Source organism: Anoplopoma fimbria, chromosome 18 (genome assembly GCF_027596085.1).
Source record: "Anoplopoma fimbria isolate UVic2021 breed Golden Eagle Sablefish chromosome 18, Afim_UVic_2022, whole genome shotgun sequence".
Lineage (NCBI taxonomy): Eukaryota > Metazoa > Chordata > Actinopteri > Perciformes > Anoplopomatidae > Anoplopoma > Anoplopoma fimbria.
The window spans coordinates 13,783,388-13,805,359 of record NC_072466.1 but is presented as its reverse complement, the minus strand read 5'-3'; the positions used below and the strand labels follow the sequence as shown (position 1 = coordinate 13,805,359).

General features: G+C 39.8%; 1 protein-coding gene across 1 annotated transcript in view; it reads left to right on the top strand.

The window, feature by feature from the left end:
* Positions 1-21,972, top strand: part of ptprk (protein tyrosine phosphatase receptor type K) — a 107,638-nt gene that overhangs the window by 49,116 nt on the left and 36,550 nt on the right. Inside the window, 9 exon segments of the mRNA XM_054619123.1 lie at positions 381-541; positions 2,463-2,514; positions 2,615-2,673; positions 6,784-6,865; positions 8,571-8,686; positions 9,132-9,267; positions 9,270-9,305; positions 17,052-17,164; positions 17,908-18,088. Coding sequence (XP_054475098.1) covers positions 381-541; positions 2,463-2,514; positions 2,615-2,673; positions 6,784-6,865; positions 8,571-8,686; positions 9,132-9,267; positions 9,270-9,305; positions 17,052-17,164; positions 17,908-18,088 — 936 coding nt within the window.

Below are 21,972 nucleotides of genomic sequence, written 5' to 3'. Positions count from 1 at the left end.
AAAAATAGCTTTAAAATAGCTTCCTTTTTCACAGAACTGACGCTGATGTCTGTCTTAGCTGTTCATGCTTTCAACACGGATTGTTTTAAAGCTACACGGTAGCAGAGAGAGTTGGTCTACTCATGTAGCTACATGTAACACAGGCGGAGGGCATTTATCCTGCTCTTTGGCAAGTCCAGTCATACACGCTAACTTAGCTCCTCAGAGGGCACTGCTGCTAGTCTGTTCAAGCAGGGAAATTCATCAGTTATGTGGGGCACAAGCACAAACAGCTGCAAACACAAATGAGCTGATTCACTGGTCTTGAACCCAATCCACCACAAATGATATATGTTTCTCTTTTTTTGACCCTCTCCTTGTCTCTCTCTCTCTGTGACCAGGTTCTTACATGTTTGTGGACGTCTCCCAGTATGATAATGGGGAGAAGGCCAGGTTTCAGCTGCCAGTCATGAAGGAGAATGACACTCACTGTATCGACTTCAACTATCTCCTCACCAGCCCTGACGGCTCCAGCCCGGGCACCCTCAACGTCCTGGTGAAGGTAATGAGAATAATCATAAATTAAATTGTATTTATTATTACAGAGAAGAGACTTCTCATACCTTGCAGGTCTAGACCCTATTCTATAGTTTACAGAGACCCAACCGGTTGGGTTTAAAGAGAGAGATTGAGAGAGAGATGCACAGCAAAAACAATAATATCATATCTGTTATAATAATAATAATAATAATAGAGATACTCCTACTACTACCACTAGTAAAAGCCGCAGTGGATATAATGGAAATGATACTAAGAATAGCAGAGGAGCTCAGTGTATCATAGGAAGTCCCACAGCAGTCTAGTCCTATAGCAGCATAACTAGGGGCTGGTCCATGGCAAGCCTGAGCCAGCCCTAACTATCAAAAAGGAAAATCTTAAGCCTACTCTGAAGCTGCGGGTTCCACAGGAGTTGAGCTTGATAGCTGAAGGCTCTTATTCTACCTTTAGACTCTAGGAACCACAAGGAACCCTTGCCTTCAAGGAGCGCAGTGCTCCTGGGTACTCCTAATAGAGTACTTTGAGCTCTTTAAGACATGATGGTGCCTGGCCATTAAGGGCTTTGTAGGTGAGGAGAAGGATTTTAAATTGTATTCTGGATTTTTCACAGAGCTATTATGGAAAAAGAATATATTTTTTCCAAGTTTTTGTCCAAGTACACATGCTGCAGCACTCTGGATCAGCTGGGGGGAGTCTCAAAGGACTTATTGGAGCAGCCTGATGATAAGGACTTGCAATAATCTAAGACTATGCCACATACAGAAGAGGATATAAAAGATATACAGTAGTTTAATTGTCTTAACCTACTGAGACTGTTTGTACTGGTTCAATTGATATGGTTTCACCTGTCCAGTAAATAACCTGCCCATACCTTTTTAATTTCAAGACGTTAACACTAAAACTGTAAACGAACAAGATCATCTGAATGCCTTTACTGGCCTCTACATAGTATATTTCACTGTGTGAGGCAACGTTTGAATTCATGAGACACAAACTGGATTGCAGTATTTTTTTTCTTAGAAAACACAAGGTTCTTTTTATTTCATAAAACACCCCTAGATTAGTTCAAGTGCAGAGTAAAAGCTTTCTGTTTGTCACAATGGCAGATGGTGAACAGAGCCTCTTAAGTTAAAACTAAACAAAACAGAATTTATGGGAAATGTGGTCTCGGTTTTGTGAAATACAACCACAAGTAATGCAGCTTGCACGTGAGAGAGGCTGCTGACTGCCTTGCCTTTACCAAGAGTTTGTGTAAGGTTGCCTAATTAAGCTTTAATAATTCATCTTACAATAAAATACTGACTTTTAAAGTCAGCAAACATGCACTTTAAACACACTGAGGGTCTTTGTGTTTGGATTAAGATGTTATTTTGTTGGACATTCATCAAATAACTAAGTGTGATGAATAGATTTGGGGTGGGCATATCCAATGTAGAGTGGAGCCGCCCCGTACCATGCAGTGGTGCACACACAGTTTATGTTGCAATGATCCAAACTTTTCACAACATTCCTCTCTTCTCTTTCCTCTCACCTCCTTTTTTTTTTTTTTTTTTCTTTTTTTTTACAATTTGTGGAAGAGGTTAGAATACACAACAACTGAAGATTACCATTTTTACTGGTTCTGCCTTTTCCTGGTTCTGAGCAGCAGGGGAGTTATATGAGTTTGAGGACTGCCCTCCAATCTGATGACACGAAGTCAAACCCACATTACCACAAACATCTTCCCCACTGAAGTTCCCTCCACCCTAGAAGTGTTGGTGGTGTAGCTGACCCTGACCTCTGACCTAGTTTGCACAAAAACATGACACTTACAGTGTCTTATTATTTAGGCCATTGTTAATATGCTTTTGTGGAATTAAATACATCTAATGGAAAGAGGACTGTACGTTATATATGTTTTATTTTGTGTTCTGTGTTGTTTCTAGGTAAACAGGGGTCCCTTGGCCAACCCTATATGGAACGTGACGTCCTACACTGGTAAAGACCGACTCAGAGCGCCACTCAAACTCTCATTTCATAACTTATTCTGACACTGTTGGTTTTTTCCCCATGTGTTGACTGTGACGTTGTCTCTCAGGTAAAGACTGGCTGAGAGCCGAACTCGCCGTCTCCACCTTTTGGCCCAATGAATATCAGGTAATTCCCTAAATAACAACCAACAACTGTGTTAATGCAGGCTTCCTTTATCATGTAAATGTTTCTTTATTTCCACTTGGGTTCATGTGAATACAAAAACACCACACACACACACACACATGCTGGGGGGTAGGCAGCTGATTTATCTGTGTTGACTGAGGCTCAGGAGGTGACGATTAGGCTAGAAAGACTCAGATTGAGGTGTGTGTCTGTGTGTGTGTGTGTGTGTGTGTGTGTGTGTCTGTGTGTGTGTGTGTGTACGTGTACGTGTACGTGTTGGCAAGCATCGGTGTGTGTCACAATGCTGGACATTGATATTATTGTCAATGTTGTTGTATCTTCCTGTTTTTAATAAATATTAATAATAATAATAATCATTAAAGGAGTCACAGGGTCAGCCATTAATGAAAGGACCGTTAAAAAAAATGTGCTTGTATGTTTCTTCTTCTCTCTTAATATATATGGCCGTCAGTCAGCATGATCCCTCTGCGTGTGTGTTTTTTTGGCTGGTGTTGACAGATGTGTGCACGTTGTGGGGTAGCTTGTCTCCGAATGTCCTAGCAGGCATACACACACACACTGATCATGTTAACACACACAGCCTGGGGACCCTGTAATATTACTGCAAGGCGAAGTGTGAAAGCATCCTCCAAATGGCCCATCTGGAGCCCAGTCCCCCTCAGTGGCTACGGGGGGGAGATCACAAGCATGAAACTCGTGTGTCAACATGTTTTAATTGAACATAATCAACCCGGTTTGCTGAGGCTTATGTAGGTTTTTCAGGCTATGAAACAGGTTATTGGATTTGAGGCTATGAAGCTATTTTTTCATGTTGGAACATGTTTCTGTGTTAGCACTTTAGCTTGAGTTGTAATGAGACTGGTTTCACCAGGGGAGGCGTAGGCACATGCAGACGCATGTAGGCACGCACACACACAAGCACACAAGAATTAATGTGCACACAAAAGACACACCCATGCGGCATTTTTGAAACCTTGTAATTACAGTTTCGCCTTTATTTCAAGTTTATTTTGTTTAAAAACTGGCTTTCAGATGAGGATTGTGTTCCTTAACTATCACTAGACTGCAATAAAGTTAACACACCTTTGAGTTAATTAGTTGATTGGTTGATCGACAGAAAACTAAATGAAAACTATTTTGATAATCGTTTAATATTTTTTCTCAAAAAAATAAGTATTTTCTTCCAGTTTCTCAAACCAGGGAAGTGCAGTGTCTTGTGTAAAGTTGTTTAGATGATCGGTTCTCGAGAAAGCTGCAACAAGCAATACCAGAGCCAATCCATCGTCCGGATAGGCACTGCACTAGTGTTAGTGAATGTAATATCTAGTGTTTGGACTGTTGGTCAGACAATACAAGACTTTAAAGTTGCTATCTTGGACTAAGGGAAACTGACATGGAAGTTTTTTTCTTATGTAATTTTTGACATTTTATTGACAAAACGTTGAGTCGATAATGAAATTCATCATTATTTGCAGTCGTTCACTTTTTTTAAAATATGAATTTTAGGATTTTGTGTAACTGGCAATGTTTTTGTTTTCATCGCTATAAGAAACTCTTTTTTTCCTTCATTACCTTAAGCTTTGGGTCATTTAACTACAACTTTCTTATGCGGTTATAAACATGATGATGAAGTAACTATAATGTATTTATGTATGTATTTAGAAAAAAAAAAGTTGCCCTAAACCCCGATGACTTGTGACTGAGAGGATTCAAACTATAACATGAAGTGGAAAAACCCTTCTCGTCTGCAGATTCAAACATCGTTGATTCAGTGCCCATATATGCATGCATCAAAATGACATATGCCATTAACTGATAAGAGGATGTTCGCTATCGTCCCATCCCACTCCGGAGTGATGATCTGTCAGTCCTCAGCCGTCAGCGTATCTGAGTTGTTTTCCCCATGTGAGAACTTGTAAACCCGAGCTATCAGTAATCCTTCCACACTCTGATGCAACCAGTCAGGCAGCGAGTCCTCCACACCGACTTGATCGAAATGCCATCTCTTTAGAGGTGACCATGCATTGGACCAATGGATAACAGAATGCAAAAGGGGCTCATGGATGATGATTCAACTCTGCAAAGATTCAAATTGAGCAAATAAATTGCATCGCGGCTGCAGTGACCTGATGAATTGTGAAAAACATTTAAAATCCACTTTTGCTTGATCATTAACAGGTCAAAAGACTTTAGACTAAGTCACAAAAATGAGGCTCAAGTCTTGGAATTGACGGCTGTGAAACACAATTCAGAGACCTGAAAGACTTGAGACTGACTTCCAAATGTTCTTATGACTTGAACTCAAAGCCCTCCAGAGCTTCAGACTTGATTAGTATCTTAATAATGAACATACTTCCTACAAAAAGTGAACTTTTCAGATTCAAAAGATTTCATTTATACACGTGCAAACAAAGGAGAAGAAGTCATGAGGTCATGGCTACCAAGACAAACGTGGTTCTATTAACAAGCAACGACTTGACAGCGGATCGAGGAGGCGGGCAGACAGGAAAGCCAGTTTTTCAGACAGTCAGAGATGAAGGTATTAAAAGTCAACTGATGTCTCTCTGCTGCGCTCCGCAGTGAGCTATGAGTGAAAGATGATAGGGGGAGAGAGACAAGATAGATTGGTAGGGGAGGGAGTCAGAGAGGGGGGGAGAGTGTGACAAGCAGGGGATGATAAGCTATGGGTAAACAGTTCACGGCAGATTTCCTTTTGCAGGTGATGAATGACAACAACTGCTCACCCCCTCACTCTCTTTCTCTCTCCGCCTCTCCTTTGTGATAGCGACCTCCTCTCCTCTGTTCATTACAGCGCACCCCTCTGAGCAAACACTGTAAGAAAACAGAGATGCCAAGCGATGAGTGAGGGGAGAGAAAGGTTTATTTTTTGAAAGAGAGATGGTGATGGAGGAAAATAAAGAGTGGAGGGAGTTTGAGGGCTAACGTCTGGACAAGAAGGAGGGAGGGAGTAGGAGATAAGTGAGGATGAGGAGAGAAGTTATCAGACCATGAGGGAATGAAATGAGACGGTGGTCGATGGAAGCACCTGTTGAATGCAGCATTATTGTAACACTCTACTTGAAATATAGAATTAGGAGAGGCAGGTTAGCATTAGCCACAACAACCAGAAAGCAGGCCGTCGATTTCCACATTCAGCTGCTTTTCTCTTGCTTTCTTTAATTCGTTTGACTCACTATTCCCTCTAGTGTTTTTGTGGGTTCAAATACAGATAATGGATGCTTAAGAAAAGCAATAGATAGGCTACATCCTTTCATTCTCTACCTTAACTGCGTTCTGTTTCATTACTTTGTATCTTTTTTGTTGGCAGCCATTTTATGTGATTACTATGATCCAACAGGAAGTATCTCGTCTATCCTTCTGGACTTGTTGGCCTGGATGTATAAATCCAGCAGCAGTCAGGACGGCAGCTTTGTATTTATCCAGTTTAGTGCACATCACCGGCAGCCGTCACTGACTTTCTATCTATCCTGTGACAACATAGATTGGATCCCTCACGTTGACTGCAAATTTAACTGGTAATAGTCTTGTAGCCAAAATGAATCTAAAACTTCAGAGGCAAAGCTTCTGAGTTCTAACAATACTAAAGAAGTTTGATGGTTGGTAAGGCTTCTTATATGCCAGCACAGCATTTGTCAATTTTCTCCTAGCAACAGCATTTCCAGTGATTTTGCTGTGAATGTATTTGGTTTACTTGTACATTTTGTATGCAATGTAAGCTGTTCTATTTACTGGCTAATGGATGGTCAGAATTGTATTCTTATAATACTAATATACGTTTTAATTTAATAGTAATAATAATATTTTCAAAAATACACAAATAAAATAAGAAAAAATTAAAAGGGTAAATTAAACAGTATATAATTTGATGCTCTCATTTCTTCTGAATTTAAATGGAATATACATTTTATATTTATTCTGTCTCCATTTTAGCATTACTATCTCTTGAACACATCTGCATCTCAATTAGACTGTTTAAATAAAAGATTCAATTTTTTTGAAAATATGGTATATAATAGCAATGGTTATGGAGACAGTAATGCACATCTAAAGCTCCCTCTCTTTTCACAGGTCATATTTGAAGCAGAGGTTTCGGACAGCAAAGCCGGCTTCATCGCCATCGACGACATTCAGGTGCTCAGCTACCCGTGCGGTGAGTCATTAGCATGCCAGCAATTAGTCCTAGCTCGCTGAGTAGACGCTGATAGCTTTGGCCACTAATTAGACTGTACCTGGGATGGTTTCTGTTGCACTTGAATGGGTAGATAAGTGGGAAGGTGACACTGGAGAGGAGGGATGCGGGGAGAGGAGAAAGACGAGTCGTAAGGAAAAATGAGAGAAATAAAAAGGGAGAGAGAGAGAGAGAGAGAGAGAGATTGTGAGAGGGAGAAAGAGAGAGAAAAAGAGGGGAATAGGAGAGAGTGAAGCGGGAAATGAGACAGTTTTAGGGCAATCATAGAGAGAGAAGATTCTGACCACTCAGCACTTTCTCTCTCTTTAACCCACAGTTGCACACACACAGACACACACACACACAGACACACAGACACACAGACACACACACACACACACACACACACACACACACACACACACACACACACACACACACACACACACACACACACACACACACAGTGAACAGTAGCTGTCTTGTCTCATACTGACAGGAAAGAGGTGAGGGCTGCAATCCATTTTAAATTCACGCTACGTCTCAAGTCGTCTTCTCTCCTTCGCTTGAGTGTTTCCTTACTTCCAGAGGCCAGAAAAAAGAGACATGACGACAAACTGCTACTGTTAAGAGAAGTGTCCGTTAATCTAGAGCCATAGGCAGTTTCCTGGAGGGTCCCCCTGTGTCGGAAAGGAAACAATTACAACTCCTTTTGGTCATCCGTCTTGTAGCGGCGCTGAAATCTCTGAGGACAGTTTTGTTTCTTAATAGATTCTATTGATTAAAAGTCACAAAGATAAACTGTCTTGCACCGTCCTCTTGTACCATTTGTGAGGTCCTGGTATCACGGTTGTCCATGCATCTGTCAGAAGTTGTCGATGTTTCTGACCTGGACATTAATTTTGTCAATGAAGTGACCTAGAATATGAGAAAAGTGTTAAAAGAAGAGCCCCAGTCTTTTAAAGGCAGAGGAGCAGGACTCCTAATGGGAAGGAGCAATTAGTACTGAGTCTCCACAGTGGAAGCATTCATTCTCACAGCTGCATTTCTGGACAGACAGGTGTGTGTGTGTGTGTGTGTGTGTGTGTGTGTGTGTGTGTGTGTGTGTGTGTGTGTGTGTGTGTGTGTGTGTGTGTGTGTGTGTGTGTGTGTGTGTGTGTGTGTGTGTGTGTGTGTGTGTGTGTGTGTGTGTGTGTGTGTGTATTTGCATGCGTGCAAGCCAGTGTGAGTGTGTTTTCATTCACCATAGTAGCTGCTATCTAGGATTGCAATCACCTCCCCAGAGTAAGAATATCATAGCTGAACTTCATCTTCAGGGTCTAAAAGAAGGTTTATTTCACAGCTTAGCGTGGTTGTAAAGAATTGGGAGCTATACCAATTATATATAGAGGATGTGACATTGATGTTACCTCCAAGCACTGTTTTTCATTTGACTCCAGTAAACTCTAATGGCAGTAATCATGGACATGATTTTCCTTAGGGTTTTAAAATATCCTGAAATGTATACAGCGTGTTTTGTGATAACCTGACCTGTTTGTATCTGTAACCCCCCTCAGGCTCTGTCACCTCGTCTCCACTTTTAACAGACAAATATGATTAACCCGAAGAACATGTTTGAATACAAATACAAACTGTATAACCTTGGTGTAGACTCTGTCTTATTTGTTTGACCTCATTTGCTCTGTAGATAAATCTCCTCATTTCCTGCGTCTTGGGGACGTGGAGGTGAACGCCGGACAGAACGCCACATTTCAGTGTATAGCTACGGGACGAGACACATCCAACAATAAACTCTGGCTACAGGTACAGCTATAAAACATGCATGTACACACACACACACACACACACACACACACACACACACACACACACACAGAGCGACCCCGGGCCATAGCAGCTAACATGATTAAGAGTTTAATAGCTGCTGATTTCATTATGGTTCTATTGTAGCCATGACCTCTAAACCTGCTGTCAGTGAGGCAGAGGAGAGGTGTGAGTACTGCATATGTGTGTGTGTGTGGTGTGTGTGTGTGTGTGTGTGTGTGTGTGTGTGTGTGTGTGTGTGTGTGTGTGTGTGTGTGTGTGTGTGTGTGTGTGTGTGTGTGTGTGTGTGTGTGTGTGTGTGTGTGTGTGTTTGCACCCGGGCATGTGTGGTCCAGTGCTACCTTGTGACCTTGAGCAAGGCAGTTAACCCTTAACCAGCCTCTGCAGCACCTGATTTCTGTCTGTGTGTTTGTCCGTGCTTCAGAAGAGAAACGGAGAAGATATTCCCGTGGCTCTGACGAAAAACATCAACCACAGACGGTTCGCCGCCTCCTTCCACCTCAAAGAAGTCACCAATCAGGATCAAGATCTGTACCGATGCGTCACTCAATCGGACCGCGGCTCGGGGTGTCCAACTTTGCAGGTCTTATCGTCAGAGGTGAGCATTTAAAAAAATATTTGCAAGGTTATTTGATTGCTTTGCCTGATTGTTGTGTTAACCCTTTATTACCTGTGTTTTCTTTTGTTTTCTCTGATATAATACTTGATACTTCAGTGGATATCTTTTAAGTGGAAACTACAGGGCCTCAGTATCATTGGATGCCAATTGACTGTTTGCTAAACCCCACCCCCTTAGTTACTGTTGCTTCATCCTGCAAGCTTTCTGATCTTGCGGTGAAAGAAATGCCTCTCAGCACTTTTAGAAGTTATTTATTTAACAATGGGGTCTTGATGTCAGACAGAGGTAGCCGACAGCAAGCTAAAGAAGCTGCATTGTTCGTGTATTGCCCTGTAGAGCAAGTAGGGTTTTCAGTATGATAAGGTAAAATGTAAAATGAGTTTTCTCTCATTCTAACACTCTTTGACTTCTTAGCTTAAATTAGGACAACCAAGACAAAGGTTAAGTACCTTATATGCGTTTTACAAGAGAAAAACACTTTTAATTTACCGATGTGTAATGCTCTCTCAAATAATTGTAACTGAAGTTTTATATCCCCCAATTCCAACAAAGAGCAGGTCAAATTCACTAATGTTAGCTTAAATTCTGATTGCATCCAGGACCGACTTCCACACAGCGGTTTATGTTACTCAGGGGATGCGCCATCGCGTACATCACCTTTAACCCCACAAACTAATATAGTAACTCAATGATGCTTCCTCTTGACCTTTGAGGTCAACACTAGGCTATTGAATCCAAACCTTTGGCGACTTAAGGCCCACTTTGATTATTAAAAATTTCCAAGGACCCACTTTCCCAAAATAAATTAAAAAAACAAAACACGACATGACCAAAGAAAGGAGAAAAAAGAACTGGGCTATATGTGTCATGTCCTTGTCAGCTGTAAGCTAGGCTACTGAGCTAGTAGTCAGACAGGCTAACGTTTGCAGCTTAGAATAAAAAAACATTTCTCACAATTTTGGTCTTCTGTTTTTGACTTTCGAAAGGCAAAAAAGAAGATAGTTTTTCACTATTTTGAGAAACCCTAAGCCAGACACACCCTTTATGCCTCCAGTAGTTACAGCTATGCTAAGCTAATATTGGCAATGGCTGTAAATCAGATTGGTTAAGCCTATGGTCAATTATAAAGTCGATTCATATATACTGACATATATAGTGTTCTGGGTCACTTTGTTTTGTGCTTATCTTTCGGAATGTCAAATGTCTTTCCAATCAAATGTGCATTCACTGTGTCTGACTGATAAAATGTAAGTTACTAACACAATATAGACTAATGAGGAGAGTTTCTGTGTGAGTATATTTAGATGTGTTCATGCTAGCTTTGTGTTTGTGTGTGTGTGTGTGTGTGTGTGTGTGTAGTCTGTAGTGTGTAGATGCTTGTGTGGGTGTGAAGCAGCTGCATTAGTGTCTATGTGCACATGTGTATGCCCTGAATGTGTGTGTGTGTGTGTGTGTGAATGGAAACTGTGTGTGCTCCGGCTGTCATGTGCAGCTGACATGTGGTTAATAAGGTGTCACCAATGTGTGTTTGAGACGGGATGCTTTATTCATTCACATCCAATAGCTTACATATTCAATTCATCTCCCACAGAGAGAGACAGGGGAGGAGGGCAGAGAGGGTGAAGGCGAAAGAGATTCAGAAAGAATGATAAGGGAGTGACAGAAAGGAGGGGGGGAGGGGGGAGAAATGGGAGACAGAGGAGAAGCAAAGAGAGAGGTAGTGATGGTGAAGAAAAGTTAAATGTAAATAGTCTTCTCATTATCTCAAGAATATCCATATCAGAATAAGGAATATGTCTGAATATGTAAACAGCCGAGCAGAGTTATGTTTATTATTCTGCATAAGAGATAGCAGACGAGAATGAAATGAGAAATCAAAGCAGAAATGAGCCCCACGTATATTAATTTTCCATTGGTGTGGCTCAGATAATGGAGCTCTTACACTGTCCAGTATAGGGATTCAACTCTCTGTGTCGCTTGAGCAAGACACTACCACTGCCAGGGTTGGGGTTACAATCCCCACTGGGAAGGTTTTCTCTTTAAAGGTAAAATATGGCGGTTTTGTGAGAATCACTTTTTCCTGCAGGAGATTGCTGATTTAGTAAGAATACATAAGTGGGTATTTTTTATTTATCATGAGCATCTTTTCGAAAGTGTGAAGGCGAAGAGGAGCGATATGAGGGATCCACACAGCAGGAGACATGTGTCTTGACATGAATAGGACCAATCTCCATATATGAAAATAGATTGAGGTTCAATAAGCCACATTGAGTGACACGTGTTTAATAGCCAGGCATCGGCTTAAAAAAACCCAAACATCTGCTTTCTCAATCTGTGAAAAGATGCTTTTAGAGCTTTGAGGGATATTGCTGATTATGAATATTGATCCAGACTCTGGTTGATAGAAAGATATCACAATTAAAGAACGAGGACTGCGTGCATGAATATGGAAGGAGAGGAGCCTCATGTTTATTTATTAGAAATATCAGATAGGAGATGAGAGCCAAAGAAAAATCAAAGGAACAGGGGAATATGTTTATTTCCCTTCTTGAAAAGTAAGCTTGTTGGAAATTGGAGATTCCTGCAGGACATTGACAACCATGAATATGGACAGAGCTAAGCTGCATTATTAATATTTTTGCTCTGAATATTCTGCTTAAATATTTATTTATTGTGAAATTGAAGAGAGGAAGGAAGATGAGGGGTGATTACTAGAGGAATCATGTATCTGGTACAAATTTGATCAACAGAAAATGGAAAAAAGAAACATAGGCAAATTCTAAAATATGACTTTGATATATAAAACATGTTTTAAATTACCCAGGCCTTATTTCCAAAGCCTGAAAGTGGTCTGCGGGGTGATGTGAGAATGCCTCGGTTCAGGTATGCATGGGCCTAGTCTATTGATATTTATAATATGTAGATGACAGAGATGTGCCATAATGGTTTTCCTCTGTGTGTGCTGGAGCTGTCGAGATAAGAGAAAAGAAGCACACTTTGTTGAAGCAGAGGTGCATCATGGGATCATGAGAGTGTGACATGGGATTCCCAGATTATTCTTATATTCACATGTTTTTTGTTTTTCCTTTAGCAGAAATATTATTATTTTTCCAAGGATTTATTTATCTTAGTCAACAAAAACTTATTTTGTCCAACAAAAATATTCAGTTAAAAGATATTCAGTTCCTAAAAAGCCTTATTATTAAATTCACAAACAGAAAAGACAAAAAGCAGCCGACTCTCACATTTGAGTTTACTAATGACATTTTTCAATTCTAGTTCTGATTTAATACAAATTTTTCAGTACAATTTTTCAATCTCTTCTGTATAAAAATGTTTTTCTCCAAATTCCTTTTTTTATTCTGACAAAATAAGGGGAATTTCTCAAATATTGGAAATATTCTGAACCCAATCAGCCATACAACAACTCTGCATAAAAGAAATCAGTTTAAATTAAGAAACGTGTTGATTCAGATAAGGAACTATTTGAGGAAGATTATGAATTGGAAAAGACATTCAATGCCATCTTTTGTTATTCTAAAAGAATTTCTAATTTTACCATGCTTTGAGAATTTCATTATCTCCACAAAATTGAGCTCAGATTAACCATATTCTGAGGTTTCCATCAGGAATCACTCAATCCTCCTCTTCATCATCTGATGGATCCATACATTTCACAAAAGCAATAAACGGTTCCCAAACCTTTTTCAAACTAGACGTACAGTTCATGAACAGCTAATCGTTGTGTCTGCGAGAGAGACAAAGTAGTATGAGAGAGTCTGACTGTGTGTGTGTGTGTGTGCGCGTCGGTGCGTGTGTGTGTGTGTGTGTCACTAGTGGTTTGGTCAGAGCCGAACTCTAATAAAGCCTTGCCCTCTGGTTCCTACGGTGACAAAGCGCATCATCATGCCAGCTCGTATCACACTCACACACACACACACACACACACACACACACACACACACACACACACACACACACACACACACACACACACACACACACACACACACACACACACATACTATGCCAGCTTGCATTACACACAACCCATGGCCTAAAAAGATCCTGCAATATTATTGTCACACACATGCACACAAACATGTATGAGACTTAAGAGGACACACAACTGACTTGAATTCTTACAACTGTCTTAAAACTGTAATAATCCACTTCTTAAATTCCCATTCCTCCTTTATAACCCACACACACACACACACACACACACACACACACACACACACACACACACACACACACACACACACACACACACACACACACACACACACACACTCTCTCTCTAAGTAATAGTGACAGGTGAAGCTTCAGGCTTTATGGAACTATAGAAAACCTACTACCACTGTTGGCTGTCGATACGGCCGAACACACACACACTTGCACACTCATACACACACTCCTCTCGTGTTGTGGAGGTCAGATGTCCTCCAGTGAGCTCCATGGTGATGTCAGCTTTAGCACGAGGAGGGGGCTGCTATATAGAGTAGTGAAGGAGGGAGTAAGGGAACAATTGGCGGTTCCCGGGCGTAGCAGTTTGTGAATAATAAACTTCATTGACAAGGTTGCTGACGATGGACAACAAAGTAGAACATGCCTAGTGGCGGGAGTCACCAAAAAAAATACGGCCTATCCTCTTCCTTTCTTTCTGTCTCTGTCTCTTGTTGTTTGTTTACTAAATCATGAATCTTAAATTATAGAATCTACCAAACCCTCTACCAAGGCCTCTGGAGTTCTTTTAATTCTAATTCCAGTAAAGAAACTGAGTGACAGTGAAAGAAAATGAATCACGCAGACGGGTTAGGTCAGAAAACAACACACACATTTGAAGTTTTCCCGATGTTGATTTGTTTTGTTATTAACATTTACATTTGACCCATAAAAATGAGAAATGATGAGAGGGTTCACACATGTGATTAATAATAAAAAAGATGGTGACAACAAACCCATCTCAAAAACAACACCGTTGATGATTTGTTAGATTTTTTTTAGGTCAACTGTACAAATGACAAGCGATGGAACAAAACAAAAGGAAGATGAAGAAAATCAAAAGCACAAGCCCGTTCCAGCTTTTGTTTTCTCTGGAGTCACATAATGACCCACTTACATTCCTTACTGCTTCATTTTATGTGGATTATTTATCTTTTAGATATTCAATAGGTTTTTGAGTAACACACAAACATGTATTCAAGTTAACACACACAGGCTGCAAGCAGACAGACCTACTGTTTTGAATGCTCGAATAGATTTATCTTTGAGTTTTTGCTTTATTTCTTTGTTTCTTTGTTTATTTGTTAATCATCAAGTTGTTGACTTTGGGTTTTTTTGATGGCATTGCGAGATGACATGTTGTTGACGTTGTCGGTTTTCTGAAGTCGCTTCAACATTCATTACCTGGATTCAACTCTGTCTGCATATGTGTGTGTGTGTGTGTGTGTGTGTGTGTGTGTGTGTGTGTGTGTGTGTGTGTGTGTGTGTGTGTGTGTGTGTGTGTGTGTGTGTGTCTTCACTTGCATGTGCTGTCAAACTACAGTGTTTCATCTGTTGCTAAAAAGACACTTCCCAGCCTGCACCTCTCTGACAGCCATATTCAGCACACAAAAATGCAAAGACAAACACACACAGAGAAAAAGAGGTGACAGCAATGCAAAATATAGATATTAAAAGGAACAACACGCACAGTAACACACATGCACACACATATCATTTTAGATAATACTTACTTTGATATGATGTGATTGAAGCTGGATTGGAAAAAAAATAGAAAATAAATCACATTTTCCCTATCATCATACTGATGGTGTGTTTGAGAACGTGGCTGGGAGAGATAAAATCCATATGATTTACTATATGTGTGTGTGTGTGTGTGTGTGTGTGTGTGTGTGTGTGTGTGTGTGTGTGTGTGTGTGTGTGTGTGTGTGTGTGTGTGTGTGTGTGTGTGTGTGTGTGTGTGTCTGTGTGTGGAGAGGTGGTGATTAATTCATGTGTTGATCTGTGTGTGTATGTGTCAAGTAGATAAATCATTGATGCAGAGTGTTTTATGGTTGTGTGTGCGTGTTGTGCTTTCGGTTTGTCAATCATAAATGCGTGACAGTGAGCTCTGATCTGACTGACTGACCCTGAACCATCACACATACATCACATTAACATGCAAGTACAAACATACAGTATTTATTCACTGTGAGCATCACAGGACGCAGTACACGGCTGAATCACAAGATACATGTCGGATGAAAACTAAAATATATGAATATATAATATATCAATAAACTAATTATATGTTTATAAAAACGTCATTGCTCATTCAATCACTTTCGTAGTTCGGGTTTAACATATACAACATTTTAATGTCACCTTTTATGAAATATGGTCATATCCAAGTAAATGTAAGTGATTTAAAGGGAATCTAAAAGATTTTCAATGTCATTATTTTTGAAAACTGGTTTGTCACTTAAACATAGCTAAGTCAAAATTGAATGCCGTTAGATTTACGTAAACCAGTTCAATAAAGCACAAAACAAATTGAAGAGCCAATTTTTTGTTGTTCATATCAGATCATTCTCACACATTTCTCTGCATGACTTGGGGCAAAAGAGGTTCACTTTGCATGTTATCATTCTTTGATTATGCACTGTTGGATTTCATAAAATAGGCAGCAGAAATCAATCTTTAATAACAATTAAAGATGAAACTGATAAGAAATGGTATCAGAGCATTGGCTTCGATGGCAAAATAAGTATTCAAATGTATCACGCATGCAGCCCATGAGAGAAAAACACTCCCATCATATCATTGCTTATTATTTTTTTAAACTGATTGCAGTTCTTTCACCCCTCGCACCAGATGCAAAATATCACGCTAGCATTGTGGATCCTTCTGTAAGTATCCTATCATGTCTGCAATAAGCTGCAGGGAACATTTACATAACGGACACCTATGTCTGAAAGACAGAGAAAACATTCCTTTTAACAGATAGCCGTAAAATTTATACATTCCATGTGTGAAAGTGGCTCAAATTATCGGCCACTACGGTAGACAATTTCCGAAGCTGCTCCCCAATAAAAGCCTCCAGCTTCTTGTTTTGAAGGTGGAAGGCTTTTGATGTGAAGCAGCTGCAAAGGACGTGTTTGCATTAACATTAACTTCATTATAACTCCCAACATCACTGCAAAGGAGAGTCAATGCGTGAAGCGTCATGGCTACGCGTGTTGTAGATGAAAGTGACTGTATATATATATTTGGGTATGTGAAGTGTCTTTGATTGTCTAGAAAAGCACTCGATGAATAAGGAAAGTAGGAACAGGAATATAGGATGGAAACACTCAACGACTCAAAATAACATCAGGTACTGAGAACTTAAAAATACCACTAAATATTCAGCCAATTAGTTCACCATTACATCCACACTGCTTGGTTGTCGTTATATTGCAGGTCATTTCACTTTCCCCTTGTTAAAATGTCCCTTACAGTTTGTGCCATGAGTATAGTTATAGTTAACTGGTGATTTCTTTAAAATGTGAATTTGATCTCACAGATATCACATGTCAGATGTTGCACTAACAAGGCTTTGTGTCACAGTGACTACAGGATGCTGTCCTTGGCGTCACCGCCCTCCTCTGTTCTGCTGTGACCTTGTTTGAGTGTTTCATTCATCCCGTGAGGCTCTTTGAAACCTTCTTTTTTATGATCTTTGTTTTCTCTCCACAGAGCCTCCGCACCCCATCGCCCCACCCCAGCTGCTAGGTGTCGGCCCTACATATCTGCTGATTCAGCTGAATGCTAACTCCATATTTGGAGATGGACCTATTATACTGAAAGAGGTATGTTCAGTAAGAGACCTTGTATGGTTTGTTTTTAAGCACAAATGAGCTTAAAAATCACCATTTATCCTTTCACAGGTAATCCAGAAAGTAGAATGACTTCTAAATAACATATGTCCAAGGAATAGTTCAACATTTTGGAAAATATGCTTATTCTAGTTCTTGTTGAGACTTAGATGAGAATTTTGATACCACTCCCAGAGCTGTATACGGCGTCTCTTTGTTACTCCTCCGCATTCCAAATATGGTAACTTCCGTTCATTGGTTGCGAAAAAAACAACATTGCGACGGCAGTAATCCAAGATGGCGATGTCCTATTAATGAGTTCATATAATAGTGAAAATATTTATGATCATGTCTGTGTATTTATCCAGGTTTTTTTTTATATTGACAACTTTTTGAAAGGAGTTTTTTGACACATTTTTGAAATGCATGTACTTACTTTGTGGCAGACAGTTAGATGAGAAATGTCTAAACAGTAAATAAAAAAATAATATGTAGCCAGTTATCTTTGCGTAAAGACTACAAACAGGGGGAAAACAGCTAGCCTGACTCTGTCCTACTGTAATCTCGTTGTTTAATCTGCACAAAAAACATGAATGATTTTAACTCAATGCATATCTGAAAGCTAATTATATTTTTAATTCATTCTTTGACATTTAAATTGATACTAAGCATTAAATCTGATTACTACTTAATACTTAAATAACTATAATCTGTAATATGTGATTTTCCTCCTTTAGGTTGAGTACCGTATGACATCAGGCAGCTGGACGGAGACTCACGCCGTGAACTCTCCCAACTATAAGTTGTGGCATCTTGACCCGGACACAGAGTACGAGATCAGAGTGTTGCTAACCAGACCAGGGGAGGGAGGGACAGGCAAAGCTGGACCACCACTCATTACCCGGACCAAATGTGCAGGTAGGACACAGACACATACATAGTTAGCTCGACTTTACCTGGGTCTGCTTGTGCACACTGCTTTTTTCTTTCTGTCTGATTTTCTATCGATCTGTCTGTCTACTTATTCCCTTTTTTTTGTCTTGGTATCTATGTTTGAGTTGGTAGAGTGATATTTATACTTTGAGCAGGCGGGGAAAGGGGCGGAGAGGTGTAGCGAGGGATAGAATTGCAGAAGAAAGGAGACGAGAGCCTTAGTCAGTCTGTGGTTGCTCAGTGATCTGAGAGAAAGAGTGATTAAAATACTGGAGCCTTTCTCCACCTTTTTCACTTTTTTATCCTGCTTTTTCTTCTTTTCTCTCACTTCCTTTCTGATTTCTCGCTGCCTCTCCTCCTTTCTCTCATACCTTCAATTCATCCTTCCATACATCTCCTTTTCTACTTCGTTCCTTGTCGCTGCCTACCCTCTTTCTGATTGCCTCTCTCTCCCAATCTCTTTCTCTCTCTGTGGATCAATAGACGGAGGGCAGAAACACTGTCTGACATTTGTAGAAATAAACGACTGAAATATAAACACAGCTAGCCTGAGGCAGAGACGGAGCGATCGAGAGAGGGTTGATATGCAAGAGAAAGAGACAGAAAGAGAAGCAGTGAGCTTGAATGAGAAACAGAATCAAGGAGTGATGGAGAGATGATGAAAAACAATAAGGCTGGAAAAGAAAGAGAGGGAGAGAATAGAAGTGGTGGGGGAGGGAGAGAGAGAGAGAGGGAGGGGCAAGAGAATGATGAAACTGGAGAATGAAAATGAAAGAGAGATGAAAACTCATAACCACGGGGCCTGACTGATGTGTGCCAACCTGTGTGTGTGTGTGTGTGTGTGTGTGTGTGTGTGTGTGTGTGTGTGTGTGTGTGTGTGTGTGTGTGTGTGTGTGTGTGTGTGTGTGTGTGTGTGTGATTATTGACAGAGAGGAAGTCATAGACTTGTTCAGGCGACTCATGTATTGAACAGTTTCCTGTTTGACAAGAAAAGGAAATTAATCTTCCTCTCTTCTGTCACGCAGGAACACATTTGAGTTAAAGACAATTGTGAGCCACATAATGTGTTGATATCAGACCAAAGCAGGGAAATATGATTATGAATTTAGTAGATTACAACAAACAATTATCTATATCTGAATAATTTCTGTCTCCTGATTACAAAGTAAAGAGAAAAAATCTTCTACTTTCTACTTTAGCGCATTTCAGACTCTAGCACTGCAGCAAATTTCCTGATGAAGAAGTTATCTGGTTTCATGGTCAAGTATACTTGAAAAGGAAAGGCAAAATTTGTGGCTAATAGGGCCAGACTATTCAACATCATTTTTATTGAAACAGGTTCATTTCTGTAAACAATCCAGACAAAGAAAGATCTCCCCACATGTACAATCTCACCCTGCTTTTTGTGCCGGTGTACCTTTGTACTATATTTGGATCTTACAATACTAAGTGAGGCCACTTTCCCAGAATTGACTCAAAGCCCAGCACCAGACTGACTGCAACTTCCTGGGGTTCCACTGGTTGCCTAGCAACATCACATTGACAACAACTAGCCGAGAAATAGTCCAGCACGTAACATCCTGGGAATCCACAATTATAACGTTTTAACACTTGGCTTTTGTACAGAATAACATTACATTACATTACAGTCATTTAGCAGACGCTTTTATCCAAAGCGACTTACAGGAAGTGTATTCAACATAGGTATTCAAGAGAACTACTAGTCACCAGAAGTCATAAGTGCATCTCCTTTCTTAAACAAGCATCTCAAAGCATAAGCCAGAGCAAAAGTATAGTGCAGAAGCAAATTACTACGAAAACAATAATTGCAACAGACTAATACGAATATAGTAATTCGAAATAAGTAATAACGAAAAAAGATATAACACAATAAGTGAGCTTTAGCGTTGCTGGTAAAATAATTTATTCTTTATTATAGTTGCTGGTAATATCATTTATTATATTAACTTATTTCCAAACTAGCTGTGTCCCTCTGTTTTCCAGTCTTTATGCTAAGCTAACAGGCTTTAGCTTCAGATCTCATATAACCATCGGCAAGAAAGCGAGTGAGTATGTTTCCAGAAATGCCGAACTCTTCCTTTAAGAAAAAATGTTTAACCTAATTTCTAGAAAGGTAAAATACAATTCTATGTCACACAGTGTCAAAACACTGAGACTCATTTGCATAATTGGGAGTACATAAAATCCAAATGGACACAATTCCTTATACTACTTCCTGACTTTATAATTATTGTAGTGAAAAATTCCTTCATGTCTTTCTCTCTTTGTTTTCAGTGTGGCTAAGGTCATTCAAACTCTCACAAACACCTGTATTTATACACTTATAATAGTACACACACACACATACACACCTGGAGGTAGACTTGTGTGTGTTTGTATTTGTTGAGACACACACACGGGGTAGAAATGTTATTTAAATGGTAATGATTCCTTTGCTTTTTCTGTTTGGTTAGGTTTGTCTCATCCTACCACCTGTAGTTATTGAATATTTAGTTCAATGCAACACAATGAAGACATGCACACACACACTCACACGGGGAAATGTGTGCACAAATACCAGGCTTAAACCAGAGCATGTCACCACACAAAACAGTGTTTAATTAAAAACCAATAAAGTTAATAAGATACAGAGCAGAGCAATTGATATGATAAGAGGAAGGATTTCATCTCCTCCTCTCCTCTCTTCTTTTCTCTTTTCTTCTCTTCTTTTTCAGTTTTTTCTCTTCCTGTTCTACGAATCCCATGCTCCCTCTGTCTTTCCTTCTCTCCCACTCCTCTCCATTTTTCTTCTGTAGTGATTCATTGCTCTTGTCAGAAGGGTGAAAAATAATCAACTTGAAGTGAAGAGTTAGTGTGTGTGTGTGTGTGTGTGTGTGTGTGTGTGTGTGTGTGTGTGTGTGTGTGTGTGTGTGTGTGTGTGTGTGTGTGTGTGTGTGTGTGTGTGTGTGTGTGTGTCTGACAGAAGAAGGTGATAAAGTAGCTTTTAATCCAAATCCAGAATTTTCTGCTGAAAACCTCTTGGTCATGGCAGGTTACACACACACGCACATACACACACACACACACACACACATGGATACACACATGGACAGAGGCATGAGCACACACAGAAGAGAGACGCACTAAGCAGTATCGAGGTGGAGTACAAACACACACACACACTTAGTTCAGAGTATTTCTCGTATGTTGCACAAACTCAGCATCACTTGGATTAATGGAAGAATGGAATCACAAAACACACATTTCCAGACACACAAGCACAGATGTTGTAGGAATCACACACAATATATCACATGTACTTCTTTATACATGTGAAAACGCACACACATTGTCAGCAGTATGACGCTTTAAAGGTCAGGCCCTTGAAATAGCAGCCAAGCGACTTATAGACAGTAGAGTCCGCTGTGTGTGTTTGAGAGTCGGTCAGTTTTACATTCATGTTCTTCGTGTACATGTGGGAGTTTATGGCAAATTTTGATGGTTTTGCATGAATCACTTTCTGCCTTTAATGGGCACATGCAAATTTGTAGATCCGTTGGGGGAAACTATTAAACCTGATTGTGTATAAATCTTAAAAACAGTGAGACCAAAAGCTGGAAAGGTAATTTAGAGTTCATGTTTCTTCGAAATATATAGATAAGACAAAAAGTGACAGTTTTTCAGAATAAAAAATCCATTAATATAACCACAATATTTTACCATAAAAAGACGTGAAAATTAACAATGGGATGAAGAGTCGTGGACGAGCTTAACTAAACTGATTTACTTTACATACATTATGCCAGTAACATGTACAGACTAACACAATAGATGAAATATAAAAAAAAAAACTCTGAATCGGAGTAATA